The sequence below is a fragment of the Physella acuta genome, unplaced genomic scaffold (assembly GCF_028476545.2).
Source record: "Physella acuta isolate Inbredline_101_S28 unplaced genomic scaffold, ASM2847654v3 ptg001721l, whole genome shotgun sequence".
Classification (NCBI taxonomy): domain Eukaryota; kingdom Metazoa; phylum Mollusca; class Gastropoda; family Physidae; genus Physella; species Physella acuta.
In genome coordinates, this window is record NW_026733233.1 from 24,964 (window position 1) to 45,506 (window position 20,543).

The following is a 20,543-nucleotide window of genomic DNA, read 5'->3' on the forward strand; positions in this document are numbered from 1 at the left end:
AGATCTACATTGAGTGGCGCCCGATTATTTAAATTTCATAGTGGGCAGTGTTGTATCTTGAGATTCTCGGGATAGGAGGTAGAACGCTGTGACGCCAATATGAACATAATTTCTTTTAAAATTAATTTTAAAAAAAACGTCTACAACTCTACCGAAGCGCTCAGTGTTTCTTTCAGACATTTTTCTATGGGTGGTGAATCTTGAAGCATATCCGGGAGGGGGGAGGGACTTAAATTTCAAGTGAAGGCGGACACTGGTTGAAACGTATATTTTGTATATATTAATTATATTTCGTCCAGAGGAGTTTAGACGTGCTTGTTGGGGGGAGGGGGGTGGTCCCTCCCTTCTCCACCACACCCCTGACCCCGAAGAAGCCTGAAACAACCTCTCATGACGCTGTTTAACATAATGGCATTCCAGAATATTTTGACTTTTTTCCTTGTGATGTTTTTTTTTACTCTTGACTCTCTCTTTTTTTAGTCTCGTCATTGTAAGTGTATGCTCAACTGAAACGGTAGACGCTATTTTACATGTAAGCCTATATAAAATTATTATGCTATATCAAAGTTAACTATATACTGCAGTCATGGGGGGTCATCCATAAATGACGTCACGCTTTTTTGACGATTTTTACCTCCCCAACTCCCTTCCGTCACACAAAAAGCCAGACCCCCCCCCCACTAAAATGACGTCACACCTCAGCCTACAACCCCCCCCCCCCACCTCCTCAAAATTGAAGTTGAATTTTTCTTAAAAGATCGATATTTTTCCAAAATCTAGTCTGAACGCTGTCAACATAGAGTATTTTAATCAATTTCTGTTACAATTTATTAAAACAATTTTCTAAACGCGAAATAACGGCTAAAACTCGTTTTCTAACATTGCTTTTTTTAAAATGCAAAACACAATCTGAGCCCTCCTCCCCTCCCCCTCATCACACAGGGTGACAAAATTACGGACCCCCCCCCCCTCCCCTAAACGAGTTTGACGTCATTTGTGGACGACCCCCATGTCGACGTCTAAGTAGCGTATGATTGAATTTAAATTACATTACATTTTTTAAAAACACGATAGTTGGCTGTTATCTTCTATTAATTTTTGTATTGTTTGTTAAAAATTTAATAAAAATTCTTTTAATGTTGTTTTGTTTGTTTGTTGTTGCTGTTGCTTAGTGGTATTGGTTGCAGCGGCATAATTGAGTCTCTTTACCTTCATTTATAGTAAATTGTCTCAACGTAAATAATGTGTGCATCTGTTTGTGTGGGTTTGTGTGTCTTTTAAAACAAAGATTTAGGGTCAAAATGTTTTAATATGCTGATTTCATATATTATGTAGGGTATTATGTATGCAGGCATACCCTTACTGGGCTAAATAGTTTAAACTACCCTCCTGTTCAATGCTAAGATTATGGCAGGATTACCCCGGCTTAAGATTACTGGATAATCTTTTTATCTCAGGAACCATTAAGCTTGGCCAACGAGTACGTACTGGCAAAGTAAGATTGTGCGATATTATACACAACCGATTATTGGGGGGGGGGGGTATCAGTGGCGAAGGCATAGAGTGTACTAGGAAGTGTTAGAAGCACATACACACACTACCTCCTTACCCCCCCCCCCCCCCAATGGAAGTTGTCTCCCGTTAAATTAACGACTACACGATGTGCATATATATATATATATATATATATATATATATATATATATATATATATATATATATATATATATATATATATATACAAGAGTAAAGACAATGGTCTTTGTGCAGTTAGAAGAAGTTTGTTCTACTGGTGGCTTAATAATCGTCAATGAAGGACTAATTATGGTTTATTATTTTGTTTATTTTATGTTAAACGGGTTATGGTTGGTAATTATAAGGTATATTATAACGCTGCCTTTGGTTTACTTTGTTCTTATTTTTTTTTCGCCAAAATTAATACTGCCATTTAGAATGCTTGGGTTTTGAAGGGGGGGGGTTGTAGGCTGAGGTGTGACGTCATTTTAGGGGGGTGTCTGGCTTTTTGTGTGACGGAGGGGAGGGGGGAGGCAAAAAGCGTGACGTCATTTATGAATGACTCCTATAGACAATATTTTTAATCCATTTTTAGTTTCTCGTATACAGAGTATAGAGAAAGTATTGTATTCGTGCAAATTTTTTGCAAATCTCGACTTTTTATACCTACCTCAGTCGGAAAAACATAGCTTTGCAATTCCTCCAAGTTGGGTCCATTTCATTCCGGTTGCTTTTGCTTCTCTTACAGCTGACCTTTCCCAAGTTTGTTTTGACCTACTGTCCGCTTTCCTTGAGGATTCCAATCTAATGCCTGTCTGGTGATGTTGCTAGTTGGTTACGCAAGGTGTGTCCAAATCTATCTTCATTTGCGTTTTTCTCCAGAGTTCAGTATTGGTAATTTCTCTTTTCATCTTTGTACCTACTGCATTATGTTTTGCCGAACTTAGTCAGTCAATCATTCAATCAATCGCCCCCTTAAATTACTGGGGTCGTTGGGACACTACCAGAGTTTCTTCCAGGCATCTGGAAATTTATATAATGTATATAGAAAATATATACTTTTAACAGTGTCCGCTCTCCGAAGAAAGTCTACCGCCCCCCCCCCCCCCGAAAATTTCAAGTGCCCCCCCCCCCCCGGAGAAAAAAGTCTGGAAGAAACACTGGACACTACAGTTGATTTTCTCACATTTTCCCTCCGTCTGTCTCGGTCCTCTGTTGCTACGAGTATTTCTGCAACCGGTAGCCCAGTAAAAATCCTTTGGGTTTATCACAATTTATGTTAGCGAAAAAAATCTCTGTTTATCATTTGTATTCTCAAGCAATGCAAATTATGGGCTAATTTAGTCACATGTCTTAACATACTAGTCCCCCTCATGCGCACCATATCACAGAAATGTCGGGTGCCTCCATTCTACATAGATTGTTAACAATCGTGGGCAAGTTTATCGTGACAATGAATCGGGGACCTGACATGAAATCAGAGGCGTAGCGAGGGCGGGGGGGGGGGGGGGGGGCGCGGATCGCACGGGTAACACCATTTAGGGGGGTGACACCAAGGCAAAAAAAAAAGGCAAAACGTACATAAGAAAAATGCTTTTTTTGCCAGTTCCATTAATGATTAATTAAAACTAAATAGTCTTTTAAGTAAGAATCCACTATTATTACAATGGGGCATTGGCGTAGCGAGGTCGGGTGTCACCCGGTGCGGCAAGGCGAAGGCCGTAGCGAAAAATTTTCGATTTGCACCCCCCTCCCTAAACCTAAAACTTTCGATTTGCACCCCCCCTCCCTCAAACTTTCGATTTGCATCCCCCCCCCTCAAATTTTTCTCTATATATTTTGCTTTTTTTTGCCTTGGTGTCACCCCCCCTAAATGGTGTCACCCGGTGCGGTCCGCCCCCCCCCCCCGCCCCCCCCCCCCCTCGCTACGCCTCTGCAATGGGGTAGGGGTGACACCATGACGTAAACGAGCTTACTAGAGAAAACAATGCTACATCCAACTGTATTATGAACAGACTAAAGATAAATATATATATATATATATATATATATATATATATATATATATATATATATATATATATATATATATATATATATATATATATATATATATATATATATATATGTATATTTATATATATATATAAATATATATATATATACATATACTTTGTGACTTGGGGGTGTGGACACCGAAGTGCCGCACCAGGTGACACCCGACCTAGCGACGCCACTTCATGAAATATCCTGAAAAACTGTTTTTACTTCAATCAAATGTAAATATGCTTTATTGTTAGGAGTCGACTGTGCCGTCGGTACACAGGATACAATTCCTGAAGACCGCGATAAGAGTTTCTTCCAGGCATCTACCCCCCCCCCCCCCCCCCCCGAACGAAATGAAATTTATATAATTTATATAGAAAATATATACTTTAAACAGTGTCCGCCTCCCCCCCCCCCCCCGAAGAAAGTCTACCGCCCCCCCCCCCCCCCCGAAAATTTCGAGTGCCCCCCCCCCCCCCCCCCCCCGGGAGAAAAAAGTCTGGAAGAAACACTGGCAAGGATAGGTGCTGTAATGGATCAATTATAATAGTGCTTTAATTTTTTTAATGAGTTTATTTAATTAAACCTTCCTGTTTGTCATTTTGTGTATCAAAAATCCAAGTCAGAATCAGGGGCCGATTTTATTTCTTTCTCGAATCGCCTACACCCCTGTTTATGTTAGTCCAAGGAAAACTCGAAAATTCACGCTTTAGAATAATTAAATAAATAAATAATGTCTAATACGTAAGTTAGTAGGCTGTACTTCGGAGATCTATATAAAAATGGGCCAAATCTTTTTTTCTTTTAAATAGCAGATGTGATAATTTAGTGATACCTTTTGTTTTATTTACACTAAGAAATGATTGCTGCAAGTATAATATATTTCAAGTTCTAAATTGCATAGAGTTATTATTATTTCAAAATATTTTATTCCGATCAAAATTTTAAGAGGACCCTAGGACCTAAGTATTGAATGGGAATTTCACTAAGACTAGGCCTACTTGTTTCTTTTTGATCAAGAGGAGTAACTCTGGTATTCTTTTAGTTCGTATATGACGTCATTTTCATGCGCAATGAAACTAGGGGCGTTGAACGTCCGCCATATTTGTTTTCACTTGGAAAAATTCTTAAAACTGGGCCTTTCTATACATGAAAAATCAACGCCATCTGCAGTTTTTGGGATTTAATATTTATTATTTGGTTTAAAAACATACTATTTAGCGTAAATTTTATAATATTTACGCCCCTGGTTGCAAAAGCCGGGGCATAAAACTGTTTGTTTACACCTATCTCCAAAGCGGAAGCGAAGGTATTTTCTTATAAAAGTAAAATGGGTACTAAAGACGACGAATATGACTATTTGTTCAAGGGTAAGTAGTTTTAGATCAAGACTCTATATATTAAATATAGATGTGTTGTGTTAAGAATAGAACAATGTTGTCGTTGTATTACTCAAATGTTTTAATAACTAGTTTTGTTCGTAATTTATAACTGAGTTAATGTTGCTGACACTACAAACTTGAGAAACTCAAGTCAAGTGACTGAACTTCACTTGTACTTTGTAGATACTTGTAGAATCTAGATCTAGATTCTAGATCTACATCTAGAATCTACAGATCAAGAGTAGAATACAAGATCTAGAGGAGTTTACACTTTTCGGACACACACCAAAAATTACGTAGGACCGAACACTTCGTCGGTTTTTGGCTCATAGAAACTTTAATTAGTAGGTTAAATTATGGATTTTTTAAAATAAAATATTCTGTTATTTCAAATACACCATTAAGTTCCTTACCCCTTAAGAGAACATTTGACACCACATTTAAATATCTAGCTTACTCGGTTGACGAGAAAAGAGAGAATTTGAAAATTAATCAAAATTGAAAATGAATGACAAAACAGCGTTCTTGGCATAACATGACGTCGTCGACTTGTGTACACGAGCTTTTAATTCCCGCCATGGTAATTGCGTCAGCTTAGGTAATTTACTCACCGGAAAATAACAAAAAGCAACTGGTTGATAATAAAACTAGATCTAGTTATTTTATTATTTATTAAATTCTACTCTACATGTTATTCATACCATTTTATGAAGTAATGAACACCTGCATAAATCAAATGACCATAATAAATATTTTTATTTCAAATTCTAATTTTAAATAATAAATAATAAATATGCTTAAAATAATATGATAGTAACAGTTATGATCGTTTATAAATACAAATACATTTTACACTCAATTCACATTATATTGAGTCAACAGTGTGGCAGCTGAGGTTCATACATGGTATTTTTTTTTTACATTACATTTTTTTTCATCTTGAAAACATGACGTATGTGATTTTTTTTTTTTTTAAATCTCCAAACATCGTCACTCGCGTGATTGCTTGCTTACGTTTACTATCCTGTGGATGAAAAATCCCACCACGGTCGCGGGTCACCGTGAGTTCAGCAGGCCTATAGTACACGTCATAGCATGAACACGCGTACACGAGATGGTCGGTGTCTTCACTTCTCTCTCTCTTTCCCCCCCCCCCCCCTCCCTCTAGCCAATTGAAAAACAGACCTACTTCCCTACTTCTGGTCATTTTTTTTTAAAGTTCGGTCATTTTTTTTTAAGTTCACATATCAGGCATGCAAGACAGCCAGCCAGTGGCGTAGCGAGGTCGGGTGTCACCCGGTGCGGCACTTAATGGTGTCAGCCCCCCCCCTCCCCAAAGGGGTAGCGACTCTTCCCGGGGACAAACTTTCTTTCAAATTTTCGATTTGCACCCACCCCCTCAAACTTTCGATTTGCACCCCCCCCTGCAGCCAGCTGTATTAAAAAATATTTTTTAAACTAGATCTACGTCTAGCTTAAAAAAATAAATAAACGCTTAAAATGCCCGTAAACAGATTATTTAGCGCCAAAAAAAAAAAAAAAGGCCGCTGAACGAGCATTTTTTAAAATACGCAGCAATGAAAAGGGCTAACGGCCGATCAATTAAGTCTAAAAAACGCCCGTAATTAGGCCTAGCTCTGAAAAAGGCCACTGAACGAGCATCACTAATTATATAAACGAATAGGCCACGCAGCGTTGACGAGGTTAACCACCGGTCACGAATTAAATTCAATGCAGCTACTGTCGGCCCACAGTGAAGAAAAAATCAATATACTAATAAAATTACTAATACAAAAATAATTTCCATAATTTTACTTTTTCTGCACACGCTACAATTGAATTATAATTAAAATACTAGACTTAACAGTTCACTCCGCAAAAAACAAAAACGAGTTGTTTCTGTGAGGTAACTAGCGTAACAATGACGTCACGATAGTAAACAAAGCGGACAGAAATGTCTGCATGGGTACCTCATATGGAAATTCGATATAAAAAAGGCGAATCAACATAACTGTAATTACTCATTAAAAATATCTCAATTATATATTTCTGCATTTGTACCAGGGGGTTTCGACCATGTACTGGGCCGTTTAAGGCGGCAGTTCAGTTTTTCCCAAGAGTACTTGACAAGAATAGCGTGTATTAATTAAAACCACATATCTGGCGATTTTTTCGGTTATTTTCAGGCATGGCGTCCATTTATTTAGCATATCGCATTAAAATAATGATGAGAATTTGCGATATTAGCAGTTTTTTCATTTGTCGTGGATAGGACCCCTAAAATAAACGTAAAAACCGTCAAAAAACGATGCGTGACGTTTCAGGGTCAGAGGTCAATCCAGCCATATAAGCAACAATCCGGCCTATTAATTAGCATGTCTCACGCGAAACCACGGCGCCTGCACGTAAACTGTTCATTTATGAACACTTCCGTGTCAAGTACTTCCGTTTCCTTTCTCAAGAATTATTTTTAGAAATTTTTTAACGTTGCATGGTACGCACATTTCTATTTTTACACCAGCCGGATGAAGTGACCTAGGGTTGGACTTAGGGGCAAAACTTGAACCAATCAATGCTTAGCTAAAAGGTTATACTATAAATAGCTTCTATATATGTATGGAACATCGTAAATGTCAAGGTTAATGGGTTTTTTCGTGCTTGAACAATAAAAAAGGGGTGTTCGCTAACTTATTTGGCCTTACATGGGATCGGACAGCAACACAAAAATATTATTAAATAAGAATTTAGAGCATAAAAGGGGCTGGTTATTGAAGGGAAAGGGTCAAAATAAGGTCAAGAAGGCAGTGGAATGCGAAAGAGGAGGGGGAATCATGTGACCTGGCTGGCTTAGCAGCGTACTGCGCGAGCCGCAATGGCTGAATGGGATGAACTTTGGGAGTGTGGGAAAAAGGTTTTATACTATTAAAATTACCTCACAAACAATCAATAACACAATATAAATGCATATAATATATGTTTTTATTCATTAAATTGACTTTAAATTATTCTAAATGAACAAAAAGTGCTATGTCCGATGACGGGTAAAGGTGTCCGAACACACGTAAAACTGTATTACATGTGTTCGAACACACGTTAAGACCCCCCAGTCACTATAACAAGAATAGCTTAAGTTCTATGCGTATGAATACAAAATGACACACACATTATTAAAGTAGAATGGTTGCGGATAGATATGATACTTTTTTTTGTTTTCTATGTTAAGCGGTTACTGAATGAGACCGCATGGAATTTTTACGTTGCGTTTTTTCGCTATGTGTGTCCGAAAAGTGTAAGCTCCTCTAGATCTCCCACTAGACTCTAGGTCTAGTCTAGATATTTAAAAAAAAACAGTGGACTGATCAATACTAAGAATATGATGATTTGGGAAATAGATTCATTGGGGGGGGGGGGGGGGTAAGTGGAAATCTGCTAGTTAGTAGTTAGTAGGCCTATAAGTAAGATGTTAAGATGTCTCATTGAATTTAAATAGTTTTAAATTATTTCTTAATATAATTTACGAAGTGCGATCAAAAACGTCACTGCAAATGAAGGCGGTGGTTTCTTGCCATTGCGTATGCAGATCTTTCTTTCTGACTTGAATCTGCCTATAATTTATTTCATTGCAAGTAGGCCTAGATCTGTATGATTATCCATTATAATAAGTTCTCAAAACGCCAAACTAACTTAACCTGCCTAGTGCCTGAAATAATTGACTTCCCAAAAAAAAAATTGATAACTTATTTCCTGGCCATGAAAAAGTGTAAAATAGAGACTATGCCAATCTGAAATGCTGGTCAATACTGTTTGGAAGCTTCCTGTTTATTATAGGTTTCGTGTGATCATTTTAGTCAGGGGTCTCCAAACTACGGCCCGCGGGCCGGATGCGGCCCGCGAAGTCCTCTCATCCGGCCCGCGGAGCTCTTTTTGTTCACGGAAAAAAACGTTTGTTGATGATGGCTGAGGAACTTTGTCCAGAAAAATCAGACATGCCTGGAAGAAACTGGCCCCCGAACTGAAATTTGTTAGGTAATGCGGCCCTCGGACTGAAAAGTTTGGAGACCCCTGATTTTAGTAAATATTTTTTCCATTTTAAAAATCTATTAGGCCTGTACTGTAGTGTCATTATTTGTTTTTTAACTCTATCATTGTTTAGTGTGTATTAATTAAAAAATAATGCTATAATCCAATTGTTTCTTTGCTTTATGTTTTAAGGAAATGTAGGCCCTATATGACAAAGGAGAAATTGCATTTAATAAAATAAAAATAGATTTCTTATCACATACCTCACATTAGCTGATTTTTCTCATGATCCATAGAGTAATTTTTGGAAAAAAAATGCACATCCTTCTCCATAAATGAATTCTTTTATTGGATATCTTTGTGAAAACTGTTAGAACAAGAGTGCTCCATGAATACATCTGTAATTTTAATTAAACCAAAAAATCTTGAAATTTTCTAGCATAGTCAAAAAAAGCATGCATTTCTTTATAGTCTTGCACTAAATTTCATGTTTTAAGAAGGGGGTGTTAGAATCTACGTTTGATTTTGATTTACTGACCTATAGGAATGCCACTACATCTAATGATTTAACTTGCCTATGTCAACAAAAAACCCAACCCAACTCCTACCATTTATAAATTGACAGACACCGATAGCCCCACAAATCTGATCTTAAGCTGACTAATTCTCTGATTTTTATTTAATAATTTTGATCAAACTTTTGATTACCTATGGCTTAGTCTGATAAAACATCTACTTAGACTTGTGTTTTGTATAGTGTTGATCGTTGGGCATTTAAATTTTTTCTGTCATAGTTTGTTTGAAGTCTGGGTAATCTTCTTAGGGATAAATAAAAATTGCTGCTAGTCTCACTACCTCAATTTCATTGGTTGTTTTTTTCTATAAGATGGTTAATGTTTTTCAATTCTTTAAAGACTCCTTACTTTGCAAGCCTTATCTTCTTCTAAAAATAAGATCACTTTATTCAATAATTACATCAAAACAACGATTATTATTTTTTTAAATGTGGAAGAAAAATTATTTATTTTGTAAGTATTTCCAATTACATGGCTTTCAATTATGTATGTCCGAATAATTCTACTGTGGTGAATTTTGATCAAGCAAAAAGTACCAAAAAGGGATCATTATCTTAATCCTTATAATTAAAAAAAAAATCGCTAGTTTAAAGTAAAGATCATCATTTTGATTTCAGTTATCACGAGGGTTTCAACTCAGTATAGTGGTAGTTATTTATTCTTATGTTACTAAGACACTAGATCTAAAAGTTCCAGCTTATGGATATAAAAATATTTTTCATGTGACAATTTTCTAATCATCAACTTAAGTATAAATTGCCATTCTTTGAAAGCTTTGTATATAAATTCATCGCTGTGGTAGCTTTTGTTATCTTTATTTATCAATACATTATCTAAATAACTCAAATTCTAAAGAAGCCTTAATATTATGTGTGACATACTTAATAAAGCATTATTTAATTAGTTACTTCTGGTTCTTATAATTTTAATGATTTTCACTTTATAATTTGGACATTCTGGTTCATTATATTATATCAAACTACAAAGAATAGTTTAACTTACAATACCATTGAGTGATTGAGATTATAACTAGTGGGTACTGTTAACCAGGTAATACCCTCCTTGTTGTAAAAAGCTAGGTGTTAGGTCATTTGTGGTACTTCATCTTTACTGTACACCTACTGGTCTGTAGTAGTTTCTCTATTTACTGTGTTGCTTTGTTGATTCAGAGTTTTTGGTTGTATATCTAGGTCATAATATCACTAGAGCTTTTGAGTTGTTTACTTCTTGTACCTTATTCTAGTTTAATTGTTTATATATCTATCTATATATGTGTGTGTGTGTAATTGATTGTAAAATCACTTGTAAATCAGCAATCACATTCAGCGGTTGTGTTATGTCAGTGCATAAGATAATGTACCAAAACCTTATTTATTCTTATACTAATCTAATCCATGATTTTAGTAGAAAAATTGACACCCTTTACTTGGTATGGGGAAAAAATGATTACATTTTTCCAACTAAGTGCATTTTTTAAAATAAATAAGTCATTAATTACAATCACGTCGTGAATTGCTTTAACAGCTAATCTGCGTTCTCTGATTAACATTAAAAATCCTTCAGCACTGTTTCTTAAATTCAAAATTACATGCAAGATCACCTTCACCCATCCTAACACCAGGCTCTAGATTCAAATTGTTATAAGACTTAGGCATCAGCTGATTACACTAATGTTACAAAGTCTTGTCACTGGTGAATGATGAATAGTGCTAGTCCTTAGATCTGCACTTCAGAAGGAATGTTACACAGTTTAGTCCATTACTTGTCATCGATATTAAATGTTGTTATCTAACTCATCTGTGAGTACACTGGATAGAAACAAACTTTTTGCTATCACCATTACAGCATAAAAATACCAAGCTAACATTCTTTTTATTTGCATCACTGCATTGTTATTAAATTATCAGTAAGGTATCTGAATGGAATTTTTTTTTAGAAGGGCATAGTTCTAGTTCAATGTCAACAATTTCCCTTATCAAAAGAAAAATATTAATTAACTCTCGTTAGAATTATTGTAACTACGATCATATTAATAATGGGTATGTGTTTTAGTTTTTCTGGCAGAGGAAGCCGTGCTAAGCTTCATAATATGTGTGATTGGTTAACTTTTTGAAGTAGAAAATGAGACAAAGTAGATTTTTACAATGAATAATAATTGCTAGTATATTCTGGATAAGATTTTTCATAAACATTCAATCGTTATTTTAGAAAAATTCCAATCAACATTTTACCTCATTTTGATAATAATTTGTTATAGATACATAAATACCCTAGTACAACACCAGATTATTTTTGTAAAGAATCTTATAAATGATACTATCCCCGCTGACTTGAATACAAAAATTAGTGTTATTATTACAATGATAAATAAATCCTATTAAATGTTGTTGTTTGAGAATATAATAAGTATAACTTAATTATGTTAGTTAATTTATAAATAGTTACTTATTGATTTAGCCACATATCCTTATGCTATGTGGCTGAAATGACTCATGCATGACTAAGATTAAGACTGGAATAGGATATGAATAGGACTGACACTATATATATTTCCTTATACTTCAGTCACATTATAAATGAATGCTTCATTGATTGAATGTGTAATAGCTGTCTGAAGGATATCTTTAAAATATTTTTTTTTTTTATCAAGTGGCAGATATATTTCATAATTTAATTGTAGGGATTGGATTTTTCAGTGGCTGCTACATTACACATTTTATATGGTCAATTTTTAGTATTTATTTGTCAGTTGCCCTAATCAAGTAGTCTCAGTTTCATTCAGCACATCATCAGTTTATAAATCAATATGGACAAGGAGGAAATGATTGATTGTCTAGTGAAAGGTCTGACACACACACGCACACACACACACACACTAGGTGTTAGATTTTTTAATGAGTTGATTCATTTTGATGCCACTGTCTGAACTAATATGTTGTGTGTGAATGTGTACAGGGAATGTTTTTATCTTTTATATATCTGTATCTTCTAAAATTTGATCCATCAAGTAATGTGATTTTTTTTTTTTTTTCAGTTGTGTTGATAGGTGACTCAGGTGTAGGTAAATCTAACTTGTTGTCAAGATTCACACGTAATGAGTTCAATCTAGAGAGCAAGAGTACTATTGGTGTTGAGTTTGCTACAAGGTAAACATATATATAGCCACCAAGTTGTTTCACTTGTCTACACTGGATCACTTGTGTTCTTAGTTTCATATTCAATTCTTTTAAACTTGTTCTCTAAAAATAACTGTTTCCCATATTTTAGCAGTTAAATTTGTTGATTTTAGATTATGTCTGTTACAAATGTTCTGATTGTTTAAATGTAATTTTCAGGAGTATACAAGTGGATGGGAAAACAATAAAGGCTCAGATATGGGACACAGCTGGTCAGGAAAGATATAGAGCAATCACAAGCGCGTAAGACTTAGGTTTTTAATGCTCGATGACCTGTTTTTAGAACTGACATTTATCTTATTGTGTAGCAGTTGATGAAAGCAATTTATTGCTTTCCCAAAAAGTCAGGACGTTTGAAACCCCAGACAGATGAGGCTTGTAAGTTGGGGAAAGTAACCCATCCAGGAGAGAACACGCTTAAACAAAACATGAGTGTAGTCTCTTGTGAGATGCAATTCCACTCTGGTTTCCTTAAGGCAACTTCTACCGCACAGCTGATTTCAAGTAAATGTAATTGACTGTGTGGAGAATGGGGGTCTTCCTGCCCAGGCTTTGCGCCTTATTTCCAAGGCATAATTATCCAATCGTCTGTCAGATGAAACTATCATTAAATATAAAACTGTTAGAAATCTTATTTTTTTAAATTGTCCGTATTATTGAATGGTTGTATATTTATTATAGTTACTACAGAGGAGCTGTTGGAGCTCTACTAGTATATGACATTGCAAAGCACCTGACATATGAAAATGTGGAGAGATGGCTGAGGGAACTTAGAGACCATGCTGACCAAAACATTGTTATCATGCTTGTAGGGAATAAGAGTGACTTGAGACATTTGAGAGCAGTTCCAACGGATGAGGCGAAAAACTTTGCTGGTAGGTTGCTTACATATTTGATTACCATTTGTTGTGGAACAAACTGTCACACAGTTACGGTAATCCAGTTTGTCGCACAACATATAAGACAAAACCACAAACAGTTTATGAAAACACTAGACTAAATAAAAGTTGAATGGCTATCTACACAAAGTCTATTCTAAGTTAAAAAATGAAGGAGTGTAACGCAAATCCTAAACTACAGAGGCTACTATACCTAAACTACAGAGGCTACTATACACAGTCCTAAACTACACTAACAAGGTAGCATGGATGTTGTAAAATGAGGCATTGGACCACGTTGTTACACTCCTTTATACACATACAAAAAACAAGTACCCATCGGACATAGAACTGTGATGACAAAATGCACAGTATGAGGGGTGACATGAACAAATGGGACAGGTTACTGCTTATATTCACTTGTTCATTCACTTCACAAAGCATGGTTTTATAGGCCTGTTTTAATATATGTCCAGTATAAATTGTTAGAGTAGCTAGTTAAGTTATTTAACAGTGTGTTTTGGCTTAGTTAGTTTCTATAATAGTGCTGGACACTATTTTAAATTTTTTTAGTCTGTTTCAATAATAGTAATAAAGTTATGCCAGTTCTAACCAGAAATCATTGGTAAATATAGGCCATAAATAGGTATAAAAGTTTTTTTTTTAATCCAAAATTTGTATCATTTCTGCTAAGTGAGTGTGTAACTTTAAAACAAACCTTGTTTCCAATTAATTTGATTTAGGTTTTTGTGCCATAATGATTTAGGTTTTTGTGCCATAATATAGAAGAATGTGAACTGTACATTTTTACTATTAGAAGATTATGAACTTAGCACACACACTCACCTCAAAATATATGCCTTGGGCCATTGTGAGATGACTGGCAAAGTTGAAGAACATTGTAGACATTTACCGTAACAAGCCTAGCTTAAATTAATACATTTTAAAAAAATTGTTTTCAGAGAGAAACAACCTTTCATTTATTGAGACCTCAGCATTAGATTCTACAAATGTTGAGTCTGCCTTTCATAATATCCTTACAGGTAATATTTCCTTGATAAGCGGGATAACACTGTATGTTGTTCACCACAGATAGTATGACAATGTGGCTTATATTTTAAGATAGCCAAGTTGTAAAATCCTCAGTTTGCATTATACTGGAGCTCAGATAAAACTTTGCTGATTCAATGAAAAACTTTTAAGGCAATAATGTCGGTTTCAGTTTGTATACAGTAATATTTCCTGGAAACTTCTAAATCTCCTTTGCAAAAAAAAAATAATTATCAGTAGAAACCCTGTGAACAGCACACTTAAAACATTTGTAGTTTTTTCTAGTTGCATTTATAATAGAGGGTTAATATTTGTTAGGGAAAGCCAAAACTATAAAAGTAAATGAAATATAATCTGTAATTCAATGTTTTATAAATATCTTTGTTACTGGGTGGTATGTTAGAAAATCATTCAGCAACTACACATTTCTCAGGTAATTTATGATGCAGCTCTAGATTTAGTTCCTAAATCCAATTGTTTTTTGTTTGTTTTGCCTCCATAGAAATCTATAAGATTGTATCACAGAAACAGATTAGAGATTCACCAGATGATGACAATTCCCCTAGCTCCAATGTCCAGACCATCACTATAGAGAAAACAGTGAACCCTGCCCAAGGAAAGAAACAGTGCTGTTCTTAATGACACTGTGCACCTTTAAGGAAAAGATTCATTTTCTTTTTTCCTGGTTTTGTCCCCCTTTTTTGTAGTAAGATGGTTAGGGCTTTGAAAATGCACCCATTTTTTTAATTTATTTTATACAAAAAAAAATCATTAAAACCTGGTAGTATATTGTACAATTCACAACTACTCATTTGTGACTATAGTATTTACTATTTTTGGGAAAAGGGATCAATTCCTATGGTAAACCTAATTCGACGCAACATGATTTTAATTAAATTATTTTAGATATTAATTATTTAATCAAAGATTCGTGTGTATTTCAATGTATGAAGCATTTAACTTTAGAGCTGCAGGGCATACAGTTGTTCCATTCCTTGGATTTAATCATATTTTTTTTTCTTATTTATTCCATGTACACAAACAAATTTACTGACTGCAGTTGCCCTGGTTTGCTTTAAGAGGGGTTCAATTTGTGCATTACAGCATCCTAGATGCATCAGTAGTTGTTTTAGGAGGAGACGCTTGATTTGAATGTGCATCGTTTTTGTTTCTGCAGTAATTTTTAAAAATCTAACTTAAATATATGCCAGTGGATGTATTTCTTCTGCTGCAGCACAGGTTAATAATATTAAAGTGATTACAACCTAGAGTAGATTTTTCTCAGAAGTCTTTTTTTTTTTAAGTTTTCACCATTCTGATTGTATACTGCATGCTTCGCTGTATTTGCAAAACAACAGCATGGAATGAATACGTAACCATTTGTTGGTTTGCTGTAATAAGTTGACTTCCTTTTTTTTTTTTCAAACCAATGTCACCAGTCATTATGAATCATGATTTGTATCATAAACATCATTTCTAGTGGTTCATTGTTTGCTGGGTTCAAATTGAATGTTTTGATGTAAAAACAATAACAGTATAAAAACAAATGGAGAAGCATGAGTGATTTGCAAGGCTTTTTTCTCTGAGTATCTGTATGGGCTTCTTAATTTATAAGGAGCCAGCTTAGCAATTTTTTTTTTATGAAAGAAAAATTAAAACATGCTGGGTATCTAAAAATGTTGTTGGCGGTTTATTATTTTCATTTAACCCTGTGATATAAAAGTCGTGTTTTTTTTTTCAACACCATACTTATATTCCCTTGACGTGCCTGCACAGAAATCTTGGGATTGAACAAATTAGTTGACTTTGGCTGCAGCTGTGGTAAATTTTTCTTTTAAAGAAGTAGTTTGTAGATAGTTGAATCAAGATGAATTCCATTTTTACAGAATTATTGCACAATGTAGGTTATTCAAGTGTTACAGTAATATATTTTTTGCCGAAATAAAAGTACTTTACGATGTAAATTGAGAATTTAAGGAAATTAAATATTTAATTTAGATTTGAAAAAAAAATTGGTCTGAAAAGAGATTTTCCTCCATTAGTACAGCATCTGTCTGTTTCTCTGTGGTCTGATTGCATTGTTTTGTACCTTGTAGGTTTTCTTTTTCATTTAATACCTGTCATTCATATTGGGACCAATACAGTAAATACATCTTTGAATGTTTGATTTGTGCATGTTTTTGTTTTTCTATTTCAACATGCAGGCTTGGGTTTGTTAGTTTAATTTTTTTTCCCCCCCTTGTGTATGTAACAGTGTACTTATCTTTCACATTTTGAAAAGCTTTAGATGGCAATGTTTCTGGCTAGTGCACCTTGCCTCCTAACAAACCAATGCAGATTGTAGTTGCACGGATTTGAATGCACCTGGTGTAGACTTCACCTGAGTCACTGGTTCAACTGGTAGAGCTTGTTACGTGATTGGTTTGGGCTTTATTTATCTTTGAGGATGCTGAGATTAATTATGTCCTTTTCTAGTAGCATATACTTATTTAGAAGCTCACAATAACATTCAGTTGTCACCTTTGTACAAAAAAAATTTATACATATATTAAAAAGGAAACTTCCCAATAAACCATATTTAAAAAATTTAATTTGTTGCTTTTTTTTTTAACTAAACCAAGATTGTTTTACAAATAATTTTTATTTACCAAAAGGCAAATATTTTACATGAAATTCTGTTTATATGTGATGCACAAATTTGTAAACTGAAACATTTTTCTACCTAGGTGAATGTTTGCTAATCTCCGATATTCTATGCTAACTGCTGAGTCTTGAACTAACAACTTAGCATGTTTGTATATCACCAGCCTGTTACCACCAGTTTCTTTGTGCTTTCATGAAGAGAGAAATAACAAACAAGTAGTCACCATCGAAGTGAAGACTTGTTTCTAGCCGCTGTACGCCTTTTTGCTACCCATTTGTTGATGTGTGCACATGCTTCTCTGTGTGCCTGCTTGTTTTGTTTTTAAAAATGTCTAGCATGTGTGTTTTTAATCTTAGAGTTATCTTTCTTGTTAAGGGTATTTGTAAGGGAGGGTTTGAGGTGTTGGTATTTTTTTTTGTTCTGTAAGGTTATGCACTCTTTTAGCTATTTCCTGATTAAACAGGGTCCAGCTTATCAACTTTTTTTTCTGTATCTATACAAGTTCGGTTAGTCTTGATGATTATAATGTTTAAAAATAACTTGTGTAGACTCTCTATTCTAACTTATGTATCCTGGATAGCTGAACTATTTTATACCCGATTGTAATTTTTTTTTTTATTTGTTAAGGAAGATGTGTATGCTTGTCATTAACTTTAAAAGTAAATAAACAAATTGCAAACAAAATGAAATGCTTGTATAGCTTCTGGTCATGTTTTTTTAAATTGTTTCTTTCTCTTGGCATGAACAAATCAAATATTGCACTGAGGCCTATTTACTGTGAAAGAATTTAACTGGGCTGCATGAAACTCTGTACTTGGTATATTACATTTATTCAACAGTTCTCTTTCCTGCTTACATTGTGTGCCAATACTCCAAAAATTGTTTTCTAGCACACAAAATTTTTTTTTTTTCCTGAGCACAAATCTTATATTAAAATATGTTGTAAAATGACTAATTTTATCCAACCTATACAAGATTTTTGTAAAAAAAAAATATACCCATCAATACAAGAACATCTCTATAAATATATGTACTTAGGTACATCATACATTATTATTAAATATATAGTCATATTTTAGCTGCTTTTAAAGTAGGCGAATTACAACTACTAACTTGCTAACTATATTTAGAATACTTGAGCTGCTTTAAGTTAATGAAGGTATGTCCCTGTACAGCTTTTTGTTTTTGAGAACTTATAAAAAACAAAACATAGCAACTACTGTGCACAATCTTTACATTTCAATATTTTTGGATTTTTAAAATGGCTGGTTTTGTTTGATCTATCCCCTGATTCTAAAATAGTCAAAAACAAATACACAGATATTGGAAACTTTGAAATGAAAAATGTATGATTTATGTATGATATAGCCCATTTGTTGAATAGCTGCTCAATTAATACATAAATAAGCAATTGTTTCTAAATCAGTGTGAGAAATTACTATTACAGTTTTATAATGTACGAGCCGGCCCGCGGCATAACATACGCCGCTATTTAGTTGTTTCTAATTTTCAATAATTCATAATTTGTGAATTCGACAGTACCAACGCTGACACTGAAAATATTTCTTTAAAACACTATAAGTAGTTCGTTAAGGACCATAACCCCCCCCCCCCCCCCCCCGTCCTTCCCCCCCCCCCCCCCCCTACGTTTAAAATCGTTGGCTCTGCTTGTAAACATTTAGAGTGAACACAGCTCACTAAAACCATGTAGGGGTGGGGAGGTAGGGAGAGCGTTTGCAGCTTGTTTTCTAACGGCTCCAAGAGGAGAATTATATATATAGATAGCTCAAACAGTATGTGGGCATGTTGCATTAGGTCAGGTTTAAATTTCTAAACATTGTTCTAAAAATTTGAATACATTGATTAGAGAAAAAGAGCCCACAGGAAAAAGATTGATTTCCTGGCATTTTTTAAATGTTTAATTGAACAATACATTTATAACAGGTAAAAAAAAATAATTATCTACTTGAAATTTAAATCGGTAATAATTTGGCAAAAGATTAAAGACAAATAGGTAAATACATTCTAAAAAGAAATATTATTGGCAGTCCTTCCATAATGTAGCAATTCAAGTTGTGAAGATAACAATGACCAAATCTTTCTGTACATAAAAAAATCAACTGAATTTTAATCAAATTTGTTCAAAGTAATTAGTTTACAAATGCCCCAAACAACAATTAATTCTAAAACTAAAACTGGATAATCATAATCTATTCCTTATTTTAGCAGGAACATACAATGTTACCTACTACTTGTGTATAAACTGTTACATAATATACATTTACAGCTAACAACATTAAGGTAACTGTTCAGTATTAATTCAGTTTTATTAATGGTGAAATCAAAACAACTCTTTGGAATTTCATAAATAAACTAAGACCCCAACTTGTATATTTAAACAACGCAATTCAACTTTTCATTTTTGAGATGTGTACTTTTCTCATATAGTCATAACTTAGGTTGCCTATGGCAGTTAGCAGAATATCCAAAGGAGGTATCTAGAAATAAGCTAGAAACTTTGCTCCCTAATCTTTTGGACAGGGTTGTCAAAGTGGCGGGTGAAGTAGAGTTTCCATGACCTATGTTTGAAGGGTTAATTCTAGGCCCAGCAAATTTTTCTACCCTAGTGTGAGTCAGGTAAAACAAACCCAGAATTCAATGAATTAAAGAAATGCATATAGATCTACATTCTGAAGCATTCCATTGTATCTTTGACATGGGCATGAATGTGTGCAAGTGGGTAACCTGCTTAATTCAAGTGCTGATTTTAACTTCATGCTTTAATGAAATCTGTATATATTTAGTGCCCCTTTCTTTAGCTTATGCAGATGTTTTGTATGCAGATAAATAAGCTTAACCATACTAATCTACACAGCTGTTCATTTAGTTTCATAAAAAATAACTAACCTATTAAAAAGCTAAATTATTTGTATTTTAATGTGATTATTTTTTATTAAAAAAGTTAAGTTCATAAATTATAATTGCAGACAATATAGGCCTACAACTCTTTTTTTTTAATTTAGTGAAAGTTTTGTGTTTAGATTTTTGTGTACATAATTTAAAGATTTAATCCTCTCACATCATAAGATGTCAGGTGCTCCATTGATAACATATTCATGTGCCCAGTGAATGGCATCAATGCCCAAAGTGGTCCACCTCAATGCTCAAGCACAAATATGAAATAATGCAGGCCCACATTGTAGGAACCAGATTCCTGGAAATAGACTAGCTTTCATCAATCTTTTATCACTGCTACA

At 34.4% G+C, this 20,543-nt stretch overlaps 1 protein-coding gene across 1 annotated transcript; it reads left to right on the forward strand.

Annotated features, from left to right (window-relative positions):
- Nucleotides 1-4,617: 4,617 nt before the first annotated feature.
- LOC131930119 (ras-related protein Rab-11B) lies at nucleotides 4,618-18,770 on the forward strand. The gene is made up of 6 exons (XM_059286495.1): nucleotides 4,618-4,931; nucleotides 12,573-12,684; nucleotides 12,874-12,957; nucleotides 13,396-13,589; nucleotides 14,555-14,635; nucleotides 15,145-18,770. The coding sequence occupies exons 1-6, from the start codon at nucleotides 4,892-4,894 to the stop codon at nucleotides 15,279-15,281; spliced, it is 648 nt and encodes a 215-aa protein (XP_059142478.1). The 5' UTR covers nucleotides 4,618-4,891; the 3' UTR covers nucleotides 15,282-18,770.
- The last annotated feature ends 1,773 nt before the right edge of the window (nucleotides 18,771-20,543 follow it).

Coding starts and splice junctions, on each gene's coding strand:
- LOC131930119 (XM_059286495.1), top strand. CDS start 4,892: ATGGGTACTAAAGACGACGAATATGACTATTTGTTCAAGG. Junction 4,932..12,572: donor ATATGACTATTTGTTCAAGG/GTAAGTAGTTTT, acceptor TTTTTTTTTCAG/TTGTGTTGATAGGTGACTCA. Junction 13,590..14,554: donor TGAGGCGAAAAACTTTGCTG/GTAGGTTGCTTA, acceptor AATTGTTTTCAG/AGAGAAACAACCTTTCATTT.